The sequence below is a fragment of the Orcinus orca genome, chromosome 10 (assembly GCF_937001465.1).
Source record: "Orcinus orca chromosome 10, mOrcOrc1.1, whole genome shotgun sequence".
In the NCBI taxonomy this organism is placed as follows: domain Eukaryota; kingdom Metazoa; phylum Chordata; class Mammalia; order Artiodactyla; family Delphinidae; genus Orcinus; species Orcinus orca.
In genome coordinates this window covers 35439198-35459220 of record NC_064568.1, presented here as the reverse complement: position 1 = coordinate 35459220, position 20023 = coordinate 35439198, and the positions used below count along the sequence as shown (strand labels likewise).

At 40.8% G+C, this 20023-nt stretch overlaps 1 protein-coding gene and 1 pseudogene across 2 annotated transcripts in view; both read right to left on the bottom strand.

The window, feature by feature from the left end:
• DCP1A (decapping mRNA 1A) overlaps positions 1-20023 on the bottom strand; it is a 61146-nt gene that overhangs the window by 9762 nt on the left and 31361 nt on the right. For both annotated transcript variants that reach the window (XM_004267919.2, XM_033424606.2), the window contains 2 exons: positions 16717-16855; positions 9724-9837 (listed from right to left, as the gene is read on the bottom strand). In XM_004267919.2, coding sequence (XP_004267967.1) covers positions 9724-9837; positions 16717-16855 — 253 coding nt within the window. The remainder of the gene's footprint in view (positions 1-9723; positions 9838-16716; positions 16856-20023) is intronic.
• On the bottom strand, positions 1646-2379 carry LOC125960298 (ferritin light chain-like; annotated as a pseudogene).

Sequence of the window (20023 nt, the reverse complement as noted above, 5' to 3'; positions counted from 1 at the left end):
TTCATTTAAAGTTATTATAAAATATTGGTTATGTCCTCTGTGCTGTACAATATATCCTTATATCTTATTTATTTTATACATAGTAGTTGGTACCTCTTAATCCCCTACCGCGATCTTGCCCCTCCCAATTTAATCATTTTTTAAATAGCTAGCCATTCCTCCTTCCTACTCCCGAATCACAGAATCCTTAAGAAAAAGCGAAGCATTTAAGCCTGAACACGTTACATTTACATATAGTCTAGTGATCTGGTTTACTGACGCCACTGCAACGACTCAAAGGAGAAATATTCGTGCCTCCCACTTGTGAGCTTTCCTGCCCCTTCCCTTCAAGGACTATTGCTGAATTCATTTAACCTTTATTTGCTGAGTATGCACGGGGTGGCAGGTCCTGCTCTGACCTGGGCCCAAAGGACATACCAGGAAGTAATGACAAAGAGTCCTACCCTAACAGAGCTTACATTCTCATGGGAGACAAAGTACTCTGAGAACACAAGCAGCCTCAACTTACGGTTTTATCCCTAAAGTGTATGGACTTCTTAGTTGTTTACATATATGTTTACATGAAAAAAAAATTCACTGAAAACACATGATTTTCAGGGCCCCAGAAAGTCTATAAAGGCCTTAAAGTACACTGCATCTGAAATACAATGATGATAACACTATGGTATGATCCCATTTCTATAGGAAAACAAGCTCAGTTTTCCCCCAAAGTTTGCTGCGTCCATTTGACAAATAATTAATGGTGTTAACCAGGTGCCAGGGGCACTGGGCTGTGAAGGGTGGGGAGAAGAAGAGAGAGGGAGCTTCTGGGCAGCAGGCTCTTAAGGGAAGGGGGTTAGGGATCCCCTCTGTTGAGAGACAACAGGGAAGGGAGGACTGAGGATGCAGGGGAGCTTACACATAAGGGACAGAAAAAGTTTCGGGGTCGCCGCTGTGCACTTTCTCCCTGGTGTCAGGGCAGAAGCACCTGCTGGGTGAGAGAGAGGTGGCCGGGACAGCGTAGGTAGTGCGGAATAGCTGTTGTGGAGGAAGAGGCAGAGCCTCCTCAAGTTGTAAAAAAATCACAACTTCGTACCAAACCATTCATTATATCTTAGAAAATAGTCAATGAAGAGAATTCTATTAATATTAAAGCTAACATAATGTATCTTGGCAAGTTAATGTGACGAGAGGCTTTGTTTAGGTGAAGGAACTCTCATGTGGCACATTCAGGCCCCCGCTAACAATGCTGTAGCGAGACTAGTAAGACTGTCTTGTCACAACACTTTCTAGCACTTCAAGGGATTTTCCAGATTCACAGTCTCACTCTAAATACTAGGCAGCACTAACACCTCATCATAAACTGTGGATGTGAAGAACTGCAAAAGACTTTATATGGTTTAATATCCTTACATTTTTACTTCTGGAAAACTGCAGAGCTTAGGGTCTGAAATAACAAGTACCTAGGTTCAAGTCCCAGCTGTTAACTCGTAAAATTACAGCATTTCTATGTAGTGCGCTCATTTGAAAACTGAGGGCAACTGTGGCTAATTGCCTCACAGAGCTGTTGTAAAAATTAAGTTCTCGATATAATGTCTGGTGCCCAACAAGCATTCAATAATTGGGAGTTGGCTATTATCATCATTATATGAACCCAGATACAGTCTTTTTTTTTTTTTGCTGCAAAAAGCTTTATTGTTTCCATTTGGTCCAAGGCTTGGGAGATGGGTCCAGGGTGGTTAAAAAGCTGCCTAGTGGCTGCAGAGAGGGGCTTCAGGCAGAAGCCCTGACACCAGAGGGGCTCCTCAGAGGCCGCTGGGCTCTGGAGGCTCTTAATCATGCTTGAGGGTGAGACTTTCGAAGAGATACTCGCCCAGCCCAGCCTGGGGACCAAACAGCTTGCGGAGGTTGGTCAGGCGGTGACTCATCTTCTTCATGAGTTTCACCTCCTTATCTAGGAAGTGGCTCTCCAGGAAGTCACAGAGGTGGAGGTCTGGGTGGGCAGAACCCAGGGCATGCAGATCCAAAAGGCCTGGTTCAGGTTCTCCTCCACGAGAATGGCAGCTTCCAAAGTGTCCTGGGTTTGTAGCCCACTCATCTTGAGATGGCTTCTGCATGTCCTCGAAGAGGGCACGGCTGCCACACTGGTTTTGCATTTTCAAGAGACGCTGGGCGCCCTTGCACTTCTTCCCCACCAATTCACAGAAAAAGTGGCCCATGTCCTCCAGAGCCACGTTGTCGTGGTTGAAATAGAAGCCCAGAGAGGAGGTAGGTGTAGGAAGCCCGCAGATGCATGCTGACCAGGCAGCTGATGGCAGCCTCCACCTTGGTGGAATAATTCTGACGAATCTGGGAGCTCAGGGTTGATCGGTAATGAGGAGTTATGCTCAAAAAATGGTGTTAGCTGGTCCTGGTGGCCAAGGATAGCTGAGTGGCTGATTCTGAAGGTTGAGACTGGAAAAAAGGTTGGAGGGTGGTCGGAGGCTGGAGCAAGAGGCGTCCCTGGGTCTCTTCCGTCCAAACACTGTTGAAGCAAGAGACAGATCTGCGGGACTGGTGAGCACATTGCCCCACATATACTCTTTAACAGCAATTATGATAAATCTGTGTGTGGATATGTTTTAAAGAATATCAAATAATATGTGGGGATATTAAAAATCTATTAAATCCTTTTAGAATATCATCCCCTATAATGCAAAATAATAACAAAACCACTTGATGGGATATGGAGGCTGTGCTATTATAAATCACCCCATTGTTCCCTGAGGCAAGGAGTCATTAAAGACACAGCTGTCTGTTTAGAATTCACTGGTAATGTTTCAAATCCATTCAAAGTAATCTGAAATAGACAATGAATTCTGATATGGGACAGATGTCTCTTTCTCTCTGTCCAGGCCACATAACTGTAGTAGAATGCACAGGTTCCAACCCCAGGCTGAACACTGTGATCTACTCACTTTTGGATCCCTGGCATCATAAATGTCTGCTGATGAGCAGAGAGACAATTCCTTCCCCCTTCCCATTTCTAAAAGTTATGGTAAAATATACATAACAAAAGTTACCAATTTAACCATATTTAACCATATTTATACCTAAGTGTAAAATTCAGTGGCATTCAGAATATTCACAATGCTGTCGATTTACACAAGTTTTTCATCAACCCTAATAGAAACTCTGTACCCATTAAACAACTCCCTATCTTCTCTCCCGGTCACCCCCGATGCCCCACCCACAGACCCTGGTAATCTCTAATTCTACTTTCTGTATCTATAAATTTGCCTACTCTACCTACCTTGTTTAGGTGTAATCATACAATATTTGTCATTTTGTGACTGACTTAATTTCACCTAGCATGTTTTCAAGGTTCATCCATGTTGTAGCAGGTATCAGAATTTCATTCCTTTTTATTTTTTATTTTTATTATTATTTTTTTGGCTGCGCCTCGTGGCTTGCGGGATCTTAGTTCCCTAACCAGCGATCAAACCTGTGCCCTCTGCACTGGAAGCGCAGAATCCTAACCACTGGACCACCAGGGTATTCCCAGAATATCATTCCTTTTAAAGGCTGAATAACACTCCATTGTATGTATATACCACATTTTGTTTATCCATTCATCTGATGATTGACAATTTGTTTCCACCTCTTGGCTGTTATGAATAATGCTTCATAGAACATTAGTGTAAAAGTGTCTGTTTTAGTCCTTGTTTTCAATTCTGAGGAACAGAACTGCTGCATCATATGGCAATTCCACATTTTAACTTTTTGAGGAACCGCCAAACTGTTCTCCAGGGCTGCTGTACCATTTTACATTACCATAACTCTTGTTGGCCTTTTGTGTATGTTATTTGGAGAAGTTTCTATTCAGCCCTTTGCCCGTTTAAAAAATTGATTTATTTATTTACTATTTTTTGGCTGCACCATGCAGCATGCAGGATCTTAGTTCCCAGACCAGGGACTGAACCCATGCCCACTGCAGTGGAAGCTCGGAGTCTTAACCACTGGACTGCCAGGGAAGTTACCCCTTTGCCCATTTTTGAGTTGGGTTAATTCCTTTTTTACACATCATGTTTAGAACAAAATGGTGAAGACTGCTTGGCAAAAGAAGTGCTGGAAAACTACACTAATTCTTATTCATTAATGCAAATTATGTAGTTTTTTTTTTTGCCACGCCACACGGCATGCAGGATCTTAGTACCCCAACCAGGGATTGAACCTGTGCCCCCTGCAGTGGAAGTGCGGAGTCCTGACCACTGGACTGCCAGGGAATTCCCAATTACGTAGATCTTAACCACCATATTCTTTTATATATATGTGTGTGTGTGTATATATATATATATATAAAAACACGCACAAACCAACATTTAGACATACCTACTTTAAAAAACACAGACCACATTGGGACTATCTTGCAGAAACTTAAGAGTCTTTTCCAGGGAAGAATACTATTTTATGTTATAATGAAAGGAGCAATCCAACAATAGGACATGGAGACGCCTCACCATGAAATACACCTTAGGCTTTGTAAATGACACGATCCAGGTAGCAATTTTTATCTATCTAGTGGAACACAAATCAACTTTTGAACAACTAACATTACCCACATTTACATGTGAAATGTTTCTACACTTACACTTAAAAACTGGTATCTCTAGGGACTTTCCTGGTGGTCCAGTGGTTAAGAACCTGCCTTCCGATGCAGAGGACATGGGTTTGATCCCTGGTCAGGGAACTAAGATGCCACATGCTGCAGGGCAACTTAGCCCGCGGGCCGCAACTGAGTCTGCACGCCGCAAGGAAAGATGCCGCATGCCACAGCTAAGACCCGACAGAGCCAAATAAATAAATAAATATTAAAAAAAATAAATTACCTTCCAAGATGATTAGAATGGTGAATGTCTTATGGGGTTTGATGATAATGTTTATTTCAGTATAGAAAAACAGGGCTTACTTTGAAGTATAAATATTTACTGTATAAATATTTACTAATAAATATTAATAAATATTTACTGAATTAATACATACATCTAAGACTGTTGAAAAAAACTGGTATTTTTTTAAAAGTCTCTCTAAATCCTCCATTAAAAAAATATATACATATTTATTTATTTTCTTTCTTTCTTTCTTTCTTTTGGCTGCGTTAGGTCTTAGTTGCTGCACACAGAATCTTTGTTGAGGCATGCGAGATCTTTCGTTGCAGCACGTGGGCTTCCCTCTAGTTGTGGTGTGCAGGCTTCAGAGTGTGTGGGCTCTGTAGTTGTGGCGCGAGGGCGGGCTCTAGCGTTGAGGCACGAGAGCTTGGTGGTTGTGGCACACGGGCTTGGTTGCCCCACAAATCTTAGTTGGAATCTTAGTTCCCTGACCAGGGATCGAACCTAAGTCCCCTGCATTGGAAAGTGGATTCTTTACCACTGGACCACTGGGGAAGTCCCCCAAACTGGTATTTCTAATGGTATGAAATCTACTTCATATTAAAAAATGGGACTTCCCCGGTGGTCCAGTGGGTAAGACTCTACACTCCCAATGCAGAGTGCCCGGGTCTGATCCCTGGTCGGGGAACTAAATCCTGCATGCATGCTGCAACTAAGAGTTCGAACACCGCAACAAAGGAGTCTGCATGCTGCAACTAAAAGATCCCGCATGCCTCAATGAAGATCCTTCGTGCCGCAATTAAGACCTGGCACAGCCTAAATAAATATAAATAAGTAAATAAATAATGAAACCATATGGTAGAATGCTGAACTCTGACGGCAAAAGCAGCAGAAAGTTTCCAATTTCTCCATGCTGCCTCCCTGCAGCTTCTGCCAGGCCAGAGACAGATTCTCACATTTTCTCTGGAATAGGGTGTGTGGTAAAGCTTTAGGGTTTCAGAGGTATCTCACATGAGGCAGAATAAATGAGGTTACGAGGGCAATAAGAGCTATCATAGACAGAACGCTCATTACACATGAGGCCCTGTGCTACACACTTTACACGCATTACTCTATTAATCGGTGAGGGCAGTACTATTATTATTGCCATTTTATAGATGATGACCAAGTACAACAACAGAACCAGACTCCAACCTAGTTCTAACAAGACAGTCCATATTCTTAACCATTATGCCACCATCCTGAGATGTCCATCAAGTAGATGATAGGTTACCTACTCAACTGAATGGTGATATGATCCTCTGGGGAACAGAGGTGCAGCTAAGACTTGAATAAATAAGAGGTGGATACAAGTCAAAAGGTACCAACTTTTGGAAATATGTAACTGGCTGAATCAGTCGCAAGAGGCTGAGTAGGCAGAGCATGCGTCTCCACACAAACTCCCCAAAGCTTTATAGTCTCTGAGTTGTACAGGACCCTCTCTATGCTTCTCTGCCTCTGACAAGAAAAACTGGCTGCATTCCTCTAGTAGCTGGGCTTATTTATTCATGGATTCATCTTCCATCATCCATAGAAAAGGTGAAATTTTATTCTTTACTCATCTTTAAAGACTGGATTCTGAGTTCTGTAATGCCTCACTTAAATCAAGTTTTAGTCTGACCATGCCCCTGGGAAATGGAATTCAATGAGTGACACCATGTATGGTACTCAAAAAAAATTCTAATAAACTGTATCAGGGGACTTCCCTGGTGGTCCAGTGGCTAAGACTCCGAGCTCCCTATGCAGGGCGCCCGGGTTCGATCCCTGGTCAGGGAACTAGATGCTACATGCCGCAACTAAACATCCCGCTTGCCACAACTAAACGATCACACGGGCTGCAACGAAGATCCTGCATGCTGCAGTGAAGATCCCGCGTGCCACAATGAAGACCCGGCACAGCCAAATAAATAAATAAATATTAAAAAACCCCTAAGAAACAAAACAACAACAAAACTGTATCAGGTTTTCCATTGTTCCTTCCTCACCCCATAGCTCTTGCTATTTAGAGAACTTCATATTTCTGTTTGGATTTATTGTGTCCATGTCAGATTTCCTACCTGATAGTGCCCTGAGCACACTAGAAGATACGATTATTGTTAACCACAGGAACCAAAAAAACAATACAAAACAAACTAGAGAAATAGTCCCAAGGGAATTTTAATAAGTAAATTATGAAACTGAAATAAAATATAATACTAGTAAGGCTTGACAGCATTACTTGCTCCTCAGCACTAGATGGCAGTGTTACTAAACCAACATACAATCTGCATGCAGGGCCGATTATGGATTTTAGCTAATTTTAGACATGGCTCTGACAATATCCAGATCTCAATATTTTACAAAATGCTGTCACTTTGGCTATAAAATGGAGTTTCTGGGGGTCCATTTCTTCATTTGGATCTCACAGTAAGTCTGTGAGTTAGGCACTGCCAAGAATCCTTAATCCCATGATTCAGAAGGAAAGGGGAAGTGACTGGCCCACTGGCTGATAAACCAGACCAGAAGGAATCTGCTCCTTCCCTTGCTGCCTCTCTTAACATATATTTTTTAAAAATTAAGTTTTATATAGCACTGCTTTTTTCTTTGATTTTTTAAAAACACAGCATTGCTTCTAATATATGTTTGACCTTTAGGATCCTCAGTCCAAACACAGTAAAAATGGAGCAAAGGAATGTGGTATACAAAATGGGTTTAAATTAATTACCATCTACATACCTAAAAACTTTATAGATACATTGCTGATGGGAATGTAAAATGGTACAGCCTCTCTGGAAAACAGTATGGCAGGGCAGTTTCCTATTAAACTAAAACATGCAATTACCAAATTACCCAACATTTGCACTCTTGGGCATTTATCCCAGAGTAAAGGGAATTTATGTACAAAAACCTATATACAAATGTTCATGGAAACTTTATTCATAATAGTCCCAAACTGAAAACAACTCAGATGTCCTTTAACAGGTTAATGGTTAAAAATGTTAATTCCACTCAGCAATGACAGGGAACTACTGATATACATAACAATTTCAATGAATCTCCAGGAGTTATGCTGAGTGAAGAAACATAATCCCCAAAGGTTATATATTATATGATTCCATTTATAGAAAATTCTTGAAATGACAACATTACAGACCTGGAGACAGATTAGTCACTGCCAGGGGTTAGGAATGCCAGAAGAAGGCTGGGAGGGTGTGACATATAAGTTTGTGCAATAACAAAAGGGCAACACAGAGGATTCTTGTGGTGATGGAAGTCTTCTGTATCTTGACTGTGGTGGAAGACATACAAAGCTCTACATGAGATAAAATTGCATAGAACTCAATAAACACATGCACATACACACAAATGAATATGAATAAAACTGAGGAAATGTGAACAAGATGGGTATATTGTATCAATATTCTGGTTGTGATATTGTACTGTATTTTACAACCTGTTATCAATGGAGTAAATGGATAAAGGGGACATGGATCTTTCTGTATTATTTCTTACAACTGCATATTAATCTATAATTATCTCAAAATAAAAAGTTTAATTAAAAAACTATGGTTTTCTGGGACTTCCCTGGTGGTCCAGTGGTTAAGACTCTGTGTTCCCAATGCAGGGGGCCGAGGTTTGATCCCTGGTCAGGGAAGATCCCACATGCCATGGAGCAACAAAGCCCATGTGCCACAAATACTGAGCCTGCTCTCTAGAGCCTGTGAGCCACAACTACTGAAGCTTGTGCGCCTAGAGCCCGTGCCCTGCAACAAGAGAAGCCACCGCAACGAGAAGCCCGTGCACCACAACAAAGACTAGCCCTGCTTGCTGCAACTAGAGAAAGCCCGCGCGCAGCAACAAAGACCCAACGCAGCCAAAAAAAAAGGGTGGTGAGGGACTTCCCTGGTGGCGCAGTGGTTAAGAATCCTCCTGCCAATGCAGGGGACACAGGTTCGATCCCTGGTCTGGGAAGATCCCACATGCCATGGAGCAACTAAGCTCGTGCGCCACAACTACTGAAGCCCATGTGCCTAGAGCCCGTGCCCTGCAACAAGAGGAGCCACCGCAATGAGAAGCCCGTGCACCGCAATGAAGAGTAGCCCCCACAATGAGAAGCCCGTGCACCGCAATGAAGAGTAGCCCCTGCTCATCACAACTAGGGAAAGCCCACGTGCAGCAACAAAGACCCAACACAGCCAAAAATAAATAAATAAATAAATAAATACATTTATTATTAAAAAATAAATAAATAAAATAGGGTGGTGAGAGAGGCTCTCACCTTTATGGAAGACACTAGAGATCTGAAGGAAGAAAGGAAGCAAGCTACTTCTAGGAGGGAAGTCTTCCAGGCCAAGGGAACTGTAAGTGCAAAGGCCTGTGCTGAGGCAGGGGCATGTGTGGCACATTTGTGGAAAGGCAGGAAAGCCAATGAGGCTGGGAGCAAGGCAGAAAGGTAGAGGATGAGGCCAGGGTTAGGGGGGCCAGATCAGGTAGGGCCTTGTAAGCCACTGCCATGACCCTGGCTTTTATTTGAGTGAGATGAGATACCACTGGAGGAAGGCCATGATCTAACTTATGTTATACCAGGATTACTTTGGCTGTTGGGTTAAGAATAGGGGAGGGAGTGGCAAGGGCAAATGCTGGGAAACCAGACAAGAGGCTACGGCAAAATCCAGATGCAAGATAGTTTTACATGGACCAGGGGATATGACATAAGAGGATGACATTACATGGCTGCCTGTACATACATACTTTGACAGATGAACAACAAATCAAAATTGTACTGCATTAAAATCCTTACAAAATGTTGACTCTGTTAGGTTACCTTAGGTGAAGTTAGGGCTTTAGCTGTACAAACCTTATCTTGGGACCCGGATGGCGTCTCTTCTAGAGTCTCGGTGCTTCCCAGATTGGAGATCTGAGTACTTGGCTGTAACCCAGGACTGGAGATATTTGAATTGCCCATCTGATTCTTAAATTAGAAGGAAAAGTATATCAGGTGAAAAGCTTGCTATTCTTTGGCTCACAAAACAGCATTCAAGGTTACTAGAAATATTATTTTAAAAGTCAAGCATAAAATCCCCCCAAATGTTTGCTCTGGACCTACATGTAAATTAACCTGTACAATAAAATTTCTAGAAAGCTGAGCACCTGATTTTAGACAATAGTGTTAGTAACAACTACTATTTTTATAACCCCTTTAAGGAAAAGCAAATAGCATTACTTTATCATGTACTCTTTTCCATTTTATTTTTTAAGTTAATATATGGTGGAATTAACTTTTGGAGTGCGCAGTTCTATCTGTGTACCACCTATCGCCACAATCAGGATATAAAACATATTGATCACCCCCCAAAACTCCCTCGTGCTATCCCAATGCAGTCATGCCCTCCCTCCACTCCTGGCAACCAGTGATCTGAAAAGACAGACACTAATTCTGTCTTTTCGGGAATGTCATATAAATGGAATGCTGGCTTCTTTAACTTAGAATAATGCCTTTGAGATTCATCCAAGCTGTTGTATGTATTGGGCTGGCCAAAAAGTTCGTTTGGGTTTTTTCCATAACGGTCTTAAAGTTTTTTAACCATTTACCTATAGGAGGACATTTGTGTTGCTTCCAGTTTTTGGTGACTATGAATACAGCTTCTACAAACATTCATGTACAGGTTTTTGTGTGGACAAAAGCTTTATTTTCTAGAGTAAATTCCTAGGAGTGGTAATTCTGGGTCATATAGTAAATATATATTTCTTCTAAATTTTTGTACTTTTATTTTTTACATTTAGATCTACTGACCCATTTTAAGTTGATTTTTATATAAGGTGTTACATTTAGGTTGAGGTTCATTTTTTTGGACATATGAATGTACAAGTACTCTAATACCATCATATATTTTAAAAATTGAATTAAAAAGGTCTTTAGGGACTTCCCTGGTAGTGCAGTGGGTAAGACTCTGCACTCCCAATGCAGGGGGCCTGGTTCAATCCCTGGTCGGGGAACTAGATCCCGCATGTATGCCGCAACTAAGAAGCGTGCATGCTGCAACTAAGACCCAGAACAGCCAAAATAAATAAATTAATTAAAAAGTCTCTAAACATCACTACCACAGATGACAAAACATTGTAATAAAGTGTTTAAAAATTCCTGTTAACTTGTATCTTTGTTCTTAGAAAGAATCCTAAAAAAAAGATCACTAGATGGACATGGAATTTTTAGAAACTTATATATTTAGGCTATATAATCGAGCATCTAGTGAGCATTATCTGTGTCAAAATAGACACCAAAACCAGTTTAGAACAGTCAAGGGACCAGACTTTTTAAAAACAGAAGCTCCAAACTTTAGTTCAGAGACAGATTAACTTTCTTGACACCATATTATAAAGATATGTGCCTAGTGCAGGAGTAGGTACTGAATGTGAAATGAATGGATAATATGCATTTTTTTCCTATTCAAATGACTTAGTCCTTGTATTATTTCAGAACACCATTTACTCAATGTTACGCATTTAAGCAGAGGTCAAATAGTCTGTGAAAGCTTATAAACTGTCTTATCTTCTAACATACCTCTTTATGCAACACCACCATCAACCAGTATCAACACCTTATGGGGAATCCTTGGAACTGAACTGTATTAGAGAAAATATAATGGGTTGGCCCAAAAGTTCGTTCCGGTTTTTCCACAAAATGTTACGAACTTTTGGGCCAACCCAATATAAACTGAAAACACTGCTCACAACAAGTTCTTAAGATGGAAGGTGCAAATGTTCAGGAGCATCTTTAAAATTGGGAGTTTTCACATAAAAATCCTGGCTTGTCATTTTCAGAGAGAAGCTGAATAATTTGGCACACCAGCCCATTTGGTAATGACTGGTTATAGCTTAGCTGCAACTGACCAGATGACACAGGGACAGGCTCGCTGTTGGTTTTACTTCCACTCTGATTCACTGTGGGTGCCACTGTGGCCCACCTGGTTTTGGGACATGTGAGTCTGCAATACTTACTTAACTCAACATAAGCTATAAGATGGGTTGTACTTTAAAAGGTTTCCAGAACTTCAAATATTTTATTACACTTATGCAGGGCTGTTCTTGGAAGGTTTGTTTGTTTGTTTATTTATTTATTTTTGAGGGTTTATTTTGGGTTTGTTTGTTAATGATAGTAACCAGTATTCATAAGAATTGGGAGAAATGGACAATCAGAAACAAACGTTTTTTTTTTTTTTTTTTAATTTTGTTTTTGGCTGCGTTGGGTCTTCATTGCTGCGCACATGCTTTCTCTAGTTGTTGTTGAGCAGGGGCTACTCTTTGTTGCGGTGCACGTGCTTCTCATTGCGGTGGCTTCTCTTGTTGTGCAGCACAGGCTCTAGGCATGTGGGCTTCAGTAGTTGCAGCATGTGGGCTCAGTAGTTGTGGCTTGCGGGCTCTAGAGTGCAGGCTCAGTAGTTGTGGTGCACAGGCTTAGCTGCTCCGAGGCATGAGGGATCTTTCTGGACTAGGGATCGAACCCGTGTCCCCCGCATTGGCAGGTGGATTCTTTTTTTTTTTTTTTTGCGGTACGTGAGCCTCTCACTGCTGTGGCCTCTCCCGTTGCGGAGCAGAGGCTCCGCGGCATGTGGGATCTTCCCGAACCGGGGCACGAACCCGTGTCCCCTGCATCGGCAGGCAGACTCTCAACCACTGCGCCACCAGGGAAGCCCGGCAGGTGGATTCTTAACCACTGCACCACCAGGGAAGTCCCACAAACAAACTTTTGGGAAGATAATTTTACAGTATTTGGTAAAAACCTTAAAAATGTCAAAATCCTTTGATTTACCAATCCCATTTCAAGTAACTTATCTTAAGAGAAAATTAATGCTAATTAATAACAAGACAGCTACCAAAGGTATACTTCTGAGTTCTTAAACGGAATTAGAAAAATCTAGGATATTGTTTATATAAGGCACAGAAATAAAAATATACAACTATTAACATCACAGTTTGCTTTTTCAAAAGCTTTTCATTCTACCAAATGAACTTTCCCAGGGACTCCCTGTGAGATAAATATTGTCACAAAAAGATACTGTTCTTTGCAAAAAAAATAGGTTACAAAAAAGTTAATGAAAAAGTAGTTTTAAAACTAATTAATAAAACTGTGTACTTAAATATTATCACACACATTGGGACATATTTAGACAAATTTGTAGAAGGATAAATAACAAGGCATTAGTAGCAATTATTTCTAGGTGGTGGAATTATTTTTTTTCCCGTTTATTATAATTTTAAAATATAAAGTTTTCTATAATTAATATGCACTGCTTACATAATAAGAAAAATAAGTGTTCCTTTTTTTTAAGAACAAAAAAATCCCTACCAAAATCTAGGATTACATCCTGTGGCTAGATGTGACTCAGAATGGGCCAACCTTAGTCAAGGCCTGTGTTTCAGCTATCTTTCTTTACATTAAAAACAGGAAAGTTGGGGGACTTCCCTAGTGGTCCAGTGGGTAGGACTCCGTACTCCCAATGCAAGGGGCCTGGGTTTGATCCCTGGTTGGGGAACTGGATTCCACTCCACATGCATGCCGCAACTAAGAGTTTGCATGCTGCAACTAAGAAGTCCGCATGCCGCAACTAAGAAGTCCACGTGCTGCAACTAAAAAGATCCCACATGCCACAACGAAGATCCTGTGTGCTGCAGCTGGGACCCGGCACAGCCAAAATGAATGAATAAATAAATAAATGAATGAATAAATAAATATTAAAAAACCCAGGAAGTTGGTTAAAACAAACTACTATAGGACTTGGGGAGAAAATGTTTATTATAAAGTGTTTTTATTTTCAAATAGTCTCTATTATAAATTCTTCACTCAAAAGTCTGGAATTTCCGGACTTCCCTGATGGTCCAGTGGTTAAGAATCCATCTTGCAATGCAGGGGACACCAGTTCGATCCCTGGTTGGGGAACTAAGATCCCATATGCCAAGGGGCAACTAAGCCTGCATGTCACAATTAGAGAAAAGCCTGCACACCACAACAAAGCAGAAGAGCCCGTGTGCCGCAAATAAGACCCGACGCAGCCAAAAAAAAAAAAAAAAAAAAGTCTGGAATTTCATTCACTGTATTATATACACTGGACAGGGGAGATTTAGAATTGGGATTAAATTCCATCACTGAGGCCTAGCTTGTACCCCTGCTCTTGAAACTATCAATCTCCCAAGTCTCTACCTAAAGATAAAGGGTCCATCTGGAACCATCAGCACCAGAGAAGAGCCCATCCAAACTCTAAGATGGGAATTCATGGGCCACTGCTAATACTAACTCCATTTGATTAGATGATAGGCAAGTGCAGACAAGAAACGAAACTCTTGTTTAAGGAAGCGCCACCTATTTATGGACGGTTTTCAAAATTAGAAAGAACATATTATGAAGTAAATATCAAAGATTTAACTAAATTCCCAAAGGTTTAGTCTTAATCCAACCACAGTAATTTCATTTATTCCACACGATGGAAGAATTTTCTTTACAACGGTAATTATTGCACTTTCCATATTTTCTACTTTTGCAATGTTTATTAACTAGAAATCGTGTCAGATTTTTTTTTTTTTTTTTTTTTTGCGGTACGTGGGCCTCTCACTGCTGTGGCCTCTCCCGTTGCGGAGCACAGGCTCCGGACGCGCAGGCTCAGTGGCCATGGCTCACGGGCCCAGCCGCTCCGCGGCATGCGGGATCTTCCCGGACCGGGGCACGAACCCGCGTCCCCTTCATCGGCAGGCGGACTCTCAACCACTGCGCCACCAGGGAAGCCCCGTGTCAGATTTTTATTCTGCTCATGTGACCTAGAGTTCCTTTACAGCTCTGTGTAGAAAAACAAGGCTTTAGTTCTTTCTTTCCTTTGGAGATTACTCACTTCTCAGCCTGAGGGGGAAGGCGAGCCATCTCCTGGAGTGTCTGCTCTAGTGTACAGTGCCTATACTTCCTATCCTGTGTGGCACCTTGATCTACTCATCACTGGGAAGAGGTGACAGAGCTCGGAACTTATTAGTTACTTGTTGTCAGAACACCAAAAGGTCTGTATAAAAACAGAACAAGGCATCTATGTAGATAACCCATATCTCATTAAGGATATGAGAGGGAATTTATGGTAATATATGGTAACCTAAAAGTTCACAAATGATTCTTGAATTTAATCTCATCTAGTTTCCGAAGAATCAAGGAATTCATTGTAGAGATGACTGCTTTTCCTATATTAATTTTCACAGATCCACAAATTCTTCGTAATTCTGTATGAGACACTGAGGAATCTGGTACAAACTGAAACTTCTCATGGGCTCTAAGTACATTTCTCTGCCCAGGAGGTGGGACCTTTGGTGTCTGAACATGAAGATTTGTTGTAGTTTACGGTGAATATGACTGTTTTTAATTAGGGGCAACTACCTTCTAGAGCACTGCTTCCAAAGTTTGTTCCCCGAACTCTAGATTCTTGAGATGTTAAAGGGCAGTATGTGAAAAATGGTCCTGTAGTCAAGTCAATCTGGAACTTGAGGTTACTGTTTTGTTTACTGTGGGACCTCTCAGAGTCTTGAGCACTGTAACGCCCCAAGAAGATGGGGGAGGAGAAGCCATTCTAACAATGTTTTCTTAACTCATTTGACCAATTAGAACCTCTTTTCAAGGACCACCTGTTAACAATGTAGAGGCTAGTGTTAGAGAACTGTTAAGGGAGCTACAGTCTTAGCGTTTTTCACACCTTGTTCCTTTAACTTTTGGTGAGGTGAAGATTAAACAAAAAAAGCTTAACTTAACCCAATGTTAGTAAAGAGTAAGATGACAATTACAATTCTGCTGAAACAAAGTGCAGCAGTGGAAACCTTCCACCTCACTCCAAGGAAGCGTGGGGCTTTGAAGTGCCGATGTCAGGTGAAAAGCCAGGACAGCTCCAAAGCCACAAGGTATGAAGACCACTGAGGAACTGCCCACTGCTTGGCACATAGTGGACAGTTCATAAGTATGTATTGAATAAATTAATGAATGCACCACAACTTCCATTTAATTCAACTTTGGGGAGAAAATGTTATTGATTAACTTTTAAACTAAAATACAGGGAGGGACTTCCCTGGTAGTCCAGTGGCTAAGACTCCGTGCTCCCAATGCACAGGGCCCAGGTTCGATCCCTGGTCAGCGAACTAGATTCCACATGCCGCAACTAAGACCCGGCGCAGCCAAATAAATAAATAAATAAATAAAAACACACAAACAAAACCCAGGGAATTCTGGTGGTCTAGTGGTTAGGACTCTGCACTTTCACTGCTGAGGGCCTGTGTTCAGTCCCTGTCGGGGAACTAAGATCCCACAAACCATGTGGCAAGGCTTAAATAAATAAATAAACTAAAATACAAAACAGAAAGAAAAAAAAAAGCATTCTAGAAGAGCCTCTCATTTGGGTAATATTCCAAATGATGCTTAATGAGGGTTGTGCACCTAGCACCAATTACAGATCATAAATTATACTCTTTGGTATTACAGGGTGCAAGTTATCAGAGTACTTTTCAAAAACTACATAAATTCCTAAGACCTAGCAGAGCCTGCAGGGTGGAAGAAGAGGCATAAAACCTTTCCAGAACTACCTGCTACAGGCTAACTCCTGCAGTCCAAGATCATTTTCTCCCACAGTAATTTTACAGGAATAGAAAAAGAGCATTCTAAATTTTCTGAGGTAAGAAAATGTCTTTCCTTATCTTTTAGGCTTAAAACTATAAGACATGTTTTCTTTTTGAACTACTTATTCCCGCTGGCCCTGGAGGTGACTTCGCCAGCCCACGAGCCCCCCGCAGGTCTCCTCCTCCCTTTAGTTCTCCCACTCAGCATGCAGAGTCTCACCCTCTCATACTCATCCTTGGCTCTGCTTAGCATCTCCAGGATGTCGATGGGCCTGTGGTCACTGCAGCCGTTGGCCTGGCTGGGACTCTGCTTATCCCGAGCTGCTTGCTGGGACCGCCGTGTCTCCTCTTCTACCACGCTACAGGAGGAGAACCAGGTTTTAGAAAGACCTCTTTTGATACAATCTGACCCAAGAACTCTTTTGGTGTCCATCTTCCAAGGATACAGGAAGAATGCCACATGGTAACATTGTCCTCACAATACAAAACACAGAGCCTCGGCTACCCCATCCCAGGAGTATTCAACTACCTACTTCACCACCTCACTCACAACAGTACCAACCAATATATTTAACTGTCAGAAGGCCCAAAATACAGAATTCCTTTCCAGAGTGGGTAGAAGTAGGTACCTTTAAAACTCTACTGAATTATCTCATTCTCTCTCTTTTTTAAAAGTATGTCAAAATCAGTCAAACTAACTGGTGAAGTAAATTTGAAAATGGACAATGCCACCAAGACCAAGGAAGGCTGCACAGTTGAACAACCCCTGGGGAGAGTGTGTATTGATAATGGGGTAGCAAGGAGAAAGATCAGCTTCTTGAAAACGGAGGTCTTGGTGAATCTTCAAAAGTTAACGATAGCACTACAAGCAAACAAAAGATTTCCCTTGTTCTCTCCTTAAAAAAATCACTAAGTGGGTGACTGAGGTTAGGGTGACTGTGGTGATGCTCTTTATTTTGATTGGTGCTGCTTAAACTAATTCTGCACTTGAAAATATATAAAGCATGAAAAGTCAAGGTCTAAGTCGAGGGTTGTGGTCTTCAAATCTATCTGAGGGGTTTCATTTCTTAGGAACATCCTCTCTCACCTGCCACATATTAAAGTCTGAAGCAATTATAGCAAAATGTGAGAAACTGAAAGCTGGGTGGTGAGCACATGGATATTTTATTGTTTCTTATATTTTTCTTCAAGCTTGAAATAAAAGTAATAAATTTTAATGAAGCAACTAGTCTTTTTTTCTTTTAAAGATCCATTCAGGTTTCAATCCCAACTGTAATGAATAGGCCTACCTGCCATGGGGTATTATAGGTACAGCCACAACTTGATAATCATATTAATTGAGAACTTTCAGACAGTGATGATGACAGGCAATAAAACAATTCAGTAGCAAAAGGCTTGTTTTTATGGACTAAGAGGAGTAGGACAACAACAGGCCACCCAGTGTCAGCTTTACTGCTTTAAAACAGCCTGTCCAGGAACTCCCAGTAGTGTGTGTGGGATGGTTCTTTTATTTGAAAATACTGGGTTAAACAATATTAAACAGATTTTTTTTTAAACAGCAAAAACATTCTGAGTTTTTAACATGCTAAAATGTATTATGATTCTCCAAGGATGGGCTTATAGATTTCCCCAAATTTATTTGACCGTAGAATCTTCTCTTGAAGCAGGATTCTTATTTGGAAAACGCTGCTTTAAGGTAATGGTATCATTTCTCTATTTAGATTCTTACAGCTCTTAATAGGATTATTATTTATAAAACAAATGTAGAATCATGGACTTGATGGCAGACTGAAAGAAGACAGGCATGTGATATGAGGATCAGACCAATTAGAATATTGTTTCATTTATATCCATACTGGTAATCAACTCTTGGGAAAGAAATACTGTATTGTGACAACTGTGAGGCCTGTTGCAAAGGAAAAAAAGACTGCAGAGATCTACATTGGTTATTTCTTGATGGTAGATTACAAGCAATTTCACTTTCTTTTTTTGTACTTCTCTTCATTTTCCATAATTAACAGGCACTCTTTTAATAATCGGAAAAAAGAGTACTATTAAAAATGACTAATTAGTTAATACTCAGTTATAGGCCACATCAGCCTGAATCCACCTTCTTGCTCTCCTACATAGCTTCTCAGTTCTTAGTAACACCTTTCGGAATAAATCAATTTTTTACTTGAAGAATTTTTATTATATTGTGGCTGTCAAAACAGTGATAAGAACTAGATTTAACAGAATGGGCAATAATGGGCACTTTTATTTAGATGCACAATATGCCCAAAAGAATTTTACCTGTATTTCTGGTTAAGAGAGGTGATATTCTCAAATATGTAGCAAATAGAGGCTGTATGCAGGCAAAGTTAGAGCAAAGAAGGATAAAGTAACCTTTTTATCTTTGGTGACCAGAACACCATTTATCACAAAGTTAATGTTAACATTAGGTATTCTCTTCAGCCATAAATAGGCCAGACACTTGAAAACTCACTATCAACAGTTTCATGAGGGCATTCACTAATCAGTTTCAATACCACCCCTGCTTCTAGTAAAACAAGCTTAAAGCTTAAGCAAATGTCCCTCTTTTGGGCATTTCTAGTGAAGGAACCCTGAATGTCCTTCTTTTTTCTTTCTGCTTCCTGTTTCTACTTTCTCATCCTAGGCTCAATACAATAGTTTCAGATAGGCCTTCAGTCTTCTGCTTTATCTACATTCTGAAGCCTTGCCTTAGGTGTACCACCTGCCCTGAGAGAGAAGAAAGCTCAAAATGGTTTCCTGCAAATAGCTGTTAGTTCTGCAAGAGCCAGGTTCTCTCACTTTGGGCCCAAAAGCTCTCAATCTGCAGGAGAAAGTCTATATATTAATATATTCCAAAGCATAGATATTTAAGAAAAATATTCTGGATTTCAGGACAACCAAGAATCAACAAATCTTTGTCTTCTAAGTTATCAGAAGCTGCCTCTGCTGTCACTTTCAGAACTACAAAATAGTCAAATAAATGGGTTTGTAAAAAAAAGTTTATCTTTTTTTTTTTTTTAGAGAAAAGTTGTTCTAAAAAGAAAGTCTGGTTCTAGAGAGCCAACAACACATTTTCAAATGAATGACACAAGTTCATAAGGAACAATGTCCTTGGGGTGCACACAGTAATAAACATGGCCTGCCAGTGGCTCATAGCTACAGCAAACAAAGCAGGAAGCAGATAAACATCCAATTGAGACATGTTAGCAGTCCTGGACTAAAACGTGGCCTTAGCCATGTGCACTTCTTTTAAAATGCAAATATACCTGGAACTGAGATTTTGGGCCTAATTATTTACACTTTTACAAGAATTAGTTTAAAATTAGACTGTTAAAAAGAAAATTAAGACTGTTTTCCCCCAGGCATGTAGGTAAAAACCTTGCAGGAGAGCAAAGGGAATTTTGATTTGACAGAGGGGAAAGAGAGGTCTGCATTTCTGAGGAGATTCAGGCAAAAATTGCAAAGGAAATATAAGTGCACCAGAACTTGCCACCCACTGCATCAGTTTGTCCAGA